A 7,328-nucleotide genomic window follows, 5' to 3' on the forward strand; every position below is an offset into this window, starting at 1 on the left:
GATTTATTGAAGCAATTTTTAGGTAAAATTAACATTAGTCCAAAGAGGGATCTTATTTTAAATAATTTCCAAGTTTCGACTTTCGACACTAAGACATGAATTAATCAATTAGGTATCAATTTTGGACGTTACGAGAGTGCTAATCCTTCTTCGTACGTAACTAACTCCCGAACCTATTTTCTGAATTTTTTAGACCGAAAAATATTGTTTTAATAAACTGAACATCTTATTAAAACGATCAAACTACGAGGTTATCCGATCACACCTAATAAAAAAGATTGGTGGTGACTCTCATTTTTTGTTTTTTTAACGAAAAGGCGATTTCAAAAAAAGGTTTCGACAGTAATAATATTTTAATAAGTGATATAATAATACATAAAAAAGGAAAAAAAAATGCATATATTTTCTCATCTTCATATTTTAACCTGGCAAGAAAAGATTGTTTTTTCCTCTAAAATTTAAGTATAAGTTATGTTTTCTTTAAAAAAAATTAATAAATTTAAATATTTAAAACTTGTTTTACATATATGTGCCAATAGTTATTAATATTATTAGCCCCAATTTTCAGATGGTTATGGGTAGTCCCAATTCCTGGAGGGTTATGGACTACTCTAATAGTCATCACTGCTGAACAACTTGGAAGGATGGATTCATGTATCCAATCATATATTTAAACTTTAGTATGAGAGCTAAATAAAAAGAAAAGTGAAATAATGGTGGATTTTGAAAATTTGACTTTAGTGAATAAAGATGATTGTGGGATTTTATATTAGTTTAAAACTATTATCTTATCATTGGATATGATAGATTTTATGATATGAAAATTTCTAATTGTTGGAAATTTCTTTGTAATGATATTAAGTTCTATTTATTATCAAAATAGTATTGTTTAACACTTTAATGATCTATATGTTATTAACATCACTCGGCATAAAATACTTAGCACATAGTTGTTTACTTTTCGTGCACAGGTAGTTAGAGTTGGTAAGAAGTCATCAGCAGCATCCAAAGCATTAAAGTTCACCTCAAACAAGTATTGGTAAAATAAAAATTTTGTTGTTAAACTCAGTTAATATAATGGCATATACCTAGGCGCATATATATATATAATATTATGTTATGGGTTGAATTTAAATATTTTTGTTAAGTATTTATAAGTTAATATTTTACAAATAATATTTTGACGAAAAGTAAGTATGGAAATCTAGCTTTATGGTACGATAAAGAAAATTGAAGTTTTAAGAATTGGTTTGGAAGAAAATTTGATATATTGCAAAATTGAATTTACATGTCGGTCTTCCATAGAATAAGTATAAATGCTGTTAAAATTTTAAATCAATTAATTTTACTATTGCGTTTTAAATAAATAAATAATATAAAAAGCAAAAGAAAGAGTGAATTGTTTCAATAATATAATATGACATCTTATATTTAAATTTAATAATTAAATCAGATATAAAGTGTCACAATAAAAAAGACAAAATGTAATTAAAATTTTAATACAAGCCTCTACAGTATTTATTTTGGAATGGTACTTTTTTATTTTTATTTGTTAAAGTAAAAAAAAATGCTTAAATGTAACTAAAAATGATTTAGATTATTTTTATTGGTTAGGCTTACGATGTATATAGTACGAAAGGACTATGATATAATTGGTTTAACCTAGGTTGGTTTAGCAGTCAATATGCCGAAATTAACTATAAGACCCTTTCCTCAGTGCTATTTGAATTGAATTGTATTAGTTAGTTGGATTGAATATTGGTCATCGATCCAAAAAATGAATTTAAATCGGTTAGATAAAAAATGGGTATAAATTAGTTGAATTAGCAGTTGAGCCAACTAAAAAATGATTAAATTGATATTTCTATTTTTGATTTGTTTTGAATTTTATTTTAAGCGGACCAGTTGGACTGGTCATATCGACGAATAAGTGGCCTGTTTGGTTAGGCTATAGGTCCTATTTAAAAAAAAATTACATTTACTTTACCATCCATTAATTAAAAAAGGTCAAATTATGTTATTAGACCCTATACTTTGTGTAAATTATGGATTTAGTACTTAAACTTTAATTTTATCAATTTTAGTCTTGACCCAACGAAACAATTAAATCTATTTGGTTAAATTATGTTATTAGTCATGTTTTATGCCCAAAGTTATAAATTTAATCCACGTTCACTGATTGGATCATTCTCAGTGGCTATATTTTTTGAATTTCAAATTTTTAGTCTTAATGCAAATTACAATCGTTAAATCTATTAATTAATTTTTTGTGAGTAATATGTGAAAATAACAAACAAACATAGCATGTTACATGTGATAATATGTTTGACACGTCAAATTTTCAAAATAACAGAACTGAATGAATTTAATAGTTATCATTCGGATAAAACTAAAACATTTAAATTCTAAAAGTACAGGAACTAAAAATTACTAAATTAAAGTATAGGTACTAAATTCATAACTTACACAAAAAAAAAACAGAGTCTAATAACAGAATTTGAACTTAAATAAATATAATGGCTCAGCCGAAGAAAGATATAGTATACCCGAACCCGCAACGATAGACCGGTCCCCACAGGTAAATTAAAAGCCGATTTGGTGATGAATGAACTTAGACGTCTAACCAAACGAAACTCCAAACTAAGCGTTTAAGAGCGAAAAGTTCTTATCCTCATCCACCCTTTCTTCCCTCCTTTCTTAGGTGGTTGACAAGCCAAGACCAAGTTCTCTACTTTAAACACCTAAAAAATCCATCACCCATTTCTACTTTGAAATGGCAGCGTCCTTTTCTTCCACTACCCTTTTCAGGCCCAATCTTAATCCTCCCAAGTCTTTCCTCACTCATTCAGGTTCTCTCTTAGTTCTTTTTTTCTTCTTTTTAGCCTTTCTTTTTCTCGTTAGCTAGCACTGTGCTTTGACGAGACAAGTTTTTCCCCTTTCAGATTGTGCCCAGGAGGGATTCGGTCGCGTGAAGTGTCATTTCATCAATGTTAGTGCGCACTCGTGGAGCTCGGCTGCGAACTACGCCAGTATTCGTCACGTCGCCGTTAAATCATCCGGCAAACGCGTCGTTGTTAAACATTTGCTACGTAAGAGGCAAGTTTGTTGCTGAAAATACTTCTTATGTGTTTGAAGAAATGCTACAGAGAAATTCTAGGATAGCATAGCTTTGGGTTTCGCTCTTTTGTTTCATTTTAATATTTGTATCGTGTTGGAATGTATAGAGTTGGACTCGTGAAGTGCGCAACTATTGAAGAAATCGAAGCAGAGAAATCTTCCATTGAGAAAGATGTTGTGAGTGTATAAATTCAACCGAAGCTAGAAACGTTTTTACACAAATTGGGTGGTATTGGAATTAAGTTTTTCCTTTTTTTTTTTAATTAGAAAGAAAGAATGGAGAAGACAATTGAGACGGTTAGAGCGAATTTCAATTCCATAAGGACAGGGAGGGCAAACCCATCAATGCTTGACAAAGTTGAGGTATGAAATCTTTTACAAGTTCACATGGTTTATATTGGGATTTTGAACAAGCTATTCTGGAAAATGGTTTGCAAAAACCATGGTTAGGACTATGTAAAATATTTTGGAATTGCTGAATCTTATATTGTATTCTCGGGATTCAATTTGAGACCGCTCAAAGAAGGATATATTGCTTGATATTCATTAGCCAATATAGCTAATGATATACATGTAAGATGCCAAAGTTTACTAATTTTTTATAAAGCTAAAATTCATCTTTTTCTTAGAAAGGTTTACTTTAATTGTGTGCTGTTTTAGGTGGAATATTATGGAACTCCGGTCAGCTTAAAGAGTATTGCTCAAATCAGTACTCCTGAGTCAAGTTCTCTATTGATTCAGCCCTTTGACAAATCCAGGTATGGTATAAGACCGAGCTGATAAACATTAGTAAAGATTTGCTTCTGGTGTATGTGGTATGCTTGATTCATCTTCTGCGATATATATGGTAAACATTTATGAATTATGCGCTCTCACAACTTGCTTTTTTGAAAAGGTATAGCAAATAAAAGTCAAAGCTATTCATGCATTGTATGTTTGTTCATATATTGTCAAACTTTTCTAAGAGACGGAAAATTGATATCCTCTTACCTCTATTTGCAAGAGTGCCCCATGAAAGCATCTAGAATTCTATATGCTTTCTCTGAATAACTGATAATATGTTTTGACATGTAATATTTTTCAGCTTAAAGGCTATAGAGAAAGCTATAGTTAACTCTGATCTTGGTATGACTCCAAACAATGATGGTGAAGTCATTCGCTTGTCTCTCCCTCAACTGACAACTGAAAGAAGAAAGGTATCAGCCATTTTTCTTGATATTTGGCATGTGGGTGACAAAAAGTGTTTTTATAGCATTTCTGTTTCCAAAGTTATTTATTATATTATATCATGTTCATAAGTTTATTATTTGCATTTATAATATTTTTATTCTTGAGGTCTTTTTTGTCTTCCTAAGTGGTAGGGTAATGCTGCCTGCAACTATACGTACCTTTTGGAGTTTACTTTTGCTGTTATTTCATGAAAAATTTCCATATCATGTGTATATTTATCTCTCTCTGTTGGTCTATGCCTCACTTCTTCCCCTGTATATTGAACTTTCATACTTCTGAATGTCATAATGGAGTGAGTTAGCATGAACATTATATAATTGCTTGCAATGGCATTATTTATTTCTGCTTTACACATGGCCATTGGAATTTCTTTTTTATTTTGTGAAGCTTGTGACATTCTAGTACTGAGGCTTGCTGTAAAACAGACTCTTCATTTTGTGGATTTTGCTGCCCTAACAATGCATTATAGCAAGTGCAAATATTCACTGTTACCTGAGTTCCTGGGGCTACTTCAAAGAGTTTGCAAATATGGTTATTAGCACAGTGGAAAATTGTTTTGGATTTTCCTAAGAAAAATGTTGGCAAGCTATACTTTTTTCTAGTAGATAAAATGAAAGCAATGATGGTTAGATTTAATTTGCTAATATTTAGGATATTGTATTCTCTTGAGACGTACTTAGCAAAGTTTCTTTAGCATGATTTCTAGAAAGTTTGATTACTGGGTTTCTTTATATTTTACATGATTGCAGGAATTGTCGAAAGTTGTGGCCAAACAAGCTGAAGAAGGGAAGGTACTTTAAGCTTTTGTAATTTTGGTTTGGATTGCAGGCACTACACTTTATGCTTAGTTTTTCATTACACACACACACGCTCTCTCTCTCCAAACAAGCTTTTGGGATATTTAAGCTCAAGACACATGTATCCTCAATTATCCTGAAAAAGAGTGCGGGTATTCAGAAAAAAGAAAAAGGCAATGAAAGCAACAATAATTGGAGATATTCAACTTAAAATTGGGTTTTCTTCGTCAAAAACCTTTAAATTTGGTTTAGGGGTAAAAATCCTGAATGGATTATAATTGCTGTAAGCATATGCAAGTGTTGAGTTGTATTGAGGCACAAGTTTCTAAATGCATGCATTCCTTGGGTTAATAATTTAATGGTGTCTAAATTTGGTTACTGATTTACTTAAATTCTCTTTGTTGATTACTTGTTATAGGTGGCAGTGAGGAATATAAGAAGAGATGCCCTTAAAGCCTATGAAAAACTTGAGAAGGCTTGTATCTTTACAGCTCTCCTTCCTTTGCACTTTTGCTTCTTGCTTTACTTTCTTTTCCCTTGTTTGTGTTTTCTTGATAATCTTTTCTTGATATTGTTTTCCAATTTTATCTAGGAGAAAAAACTGTCTGAAGACAATGTGAAGGACTTATCAAGTGATTTGCAGGTGACTTAAGATTTTACCTCTCTCTCTCTCTCTCTCTCTCTCTCTCTCTTAAACAAAGTCAAGGCAACAAATGTTTTTGCCCCTATAAGGCTGAACAAGATGCAATTGCTTTTTGGTTACAAGACCAATTAGCACTAAATGGCTTGGATGATAGTGCCTAGGTGATCCACAATGTATGGGGCCCTTTGCTACTTGGGTTTTATGATTTCATCTAAAAGTCATTATTAAAGTAATTAAGTCACAACAATTCGTTTTACCAAATTCAACTTTCCTGCATATTTCCAATGGCTTATTTGTAGGTAGTGGTACTGTTACCTTCCAAAGTCCCTCTTTATATCTCTGAAGTTTTGACAACTCCCTGTTTTGGAGGTAGCCCTTAAAATGTACTCTCCAGGGGCTTCTTATTTTCTTCTATTTCTTTTCTGTTCATAACTCCATGCGCAATAAACGTGTTTTTGCATCGGTGCGTATGCAATCATGCATGTAAATATCTGTTCTGATTGATAAGTCAATTTGGGGGCTGCATGTTCCCATCAGTGCCCAAGTTTGTGAAATCTTTCTCCTCATGCAGAAACTCACAGATGAGTATATGAAGAAGATTGATAGCGTCTACAAGCAGAAGGAGAAGGTATGCTTTGTCAAAAGAAACAAGTCCATTGTTTTCCCTTTTTGCTCAAAGACCACTTTCTTGGCCTTGCCTTTTCTTTTTTGCTTCAAATTGTCCTAATGCTTGTGTGTAGTAAACTGATGTTTTATATGTTTATCTGGCTTTTTCTTGTCTTTCAGGAGTTGCTGACGGTCTAGTGTTTGTTTGTACAAAGATGTAACGTGTTGATCTTCCATTTCTATCGAGATGAAAAGAAAAATAAACTGGTTGTCTTTGCTTTACTTTGGTGCATAGTATTTATATCTTACTTGCAGAAGAGCATGTTGAAAGTTAATATGTTATGGGTAGATATCTTGTTTTGGATCGAAGTGGGAAAAAAAAAAACAAAATGCATCACCTCTGCTTAAAATTTTTTAGTGTTTATGAGAGCTCAGTGGTGTACAAGTAGCCGAACAGAGCCTACTGGCCTTGGTTTTTTTGTGTTGTGTGTACGAGGTAGTTGTATGGGAACTATGTGGAGCAGGGCCAAGTTTGAGAATGGCGTGTAAATTTCATAAAGATGATGCTTGAAATTACTCAATAGACTTTCAGTCGTGCATCGATGCCTTGAATCCTACTTTTGGTGTTCCCTGTGTATGGAATTCTTATTGTAGAATTGGTAGCCCAGCATGCCTGGTAATCTGAGAATTCAGGTTAAAGCAATCTGATTGTCATGTGATGTATCACCATCCACGTTAACTGCTCTTCATTTTGTTTTGATGTCGCAGAGAAATAGTAGGGAAATTTGACAATTGTGTGCACTTCATTAAAGTTGGTATTTATTGCAATCCATTCTCTATTTTCCATTTCATATGCATGTCCTGCAAAAACTGATGTGTTTTTTTCCCGAATGCATCTATGCTATGGATAATGGATCAAATTTTCTCGCTTTGAA

At 32.3% G+C, this 7,328-nt stretch overlaps 1 protein-coding gene across 2 annotated transcripts; it reads left to right on the plus strand.

Moving 5' to 3' along the window:
* The first annotated feature begins 2,499 nt into the window (after positions 1-2,499).
* Positions 2,500-7,010, plus strand: LOC107924544 (ribosome-recycling factor, chloroplastic). Of its 2 annotated transcripts, XM_016855041.2 has the most exons (11): positions 2,573-2,849; positions 2,943-3,096; positions 3,225-3,294; positions 3,385-3,480; positions 3,778-3,875; positions 4,202-4,313; positions 5,097-5,138; positions 5,563-5,619; positions 5,737-5,787; positions 6,359-6,415; positions 6,574-7,010. In XM_016855041.2, exons 1-11 carry the CDS (start codon positions 2,774-2,776, stop codon positions 6,589-6,591), a joined length of 831 nt encoding a protein of 276 aa, XP_016710530.1. In that variant the 5' UTR covers positions 2,573-2,773; the 3' UTR covers positions 6,592-7,010. The 2 variants fall into 2 exon arrangements, with proteins under 2 accessions (XP_040937058.1, XP_016710530.1); XM_041081124.1 differs by lacking the exon at positions 6,574-7,010 and having other exon boundaries at positions 2,500-2,849; positions 6,087-6,405.
* Positions 7,011-7,328: the final 318 nt, after the last annotated feature.

Source organism: Gossypium hirsutum, chromosome A11 (genome assembly GCF_007990345.1).
Source record: "Gossypium hirsutum isolate 1008001.06 chromosome A11, Gossypium_hirsutum_v2.1, whole genome shotgun sequence".
NCBI lineage: Eukaryota > Viridiplantae > Streptophyta > Magnoliopsida > Malvales > Malvaceae > Gossypium > Gossypium hirsutum.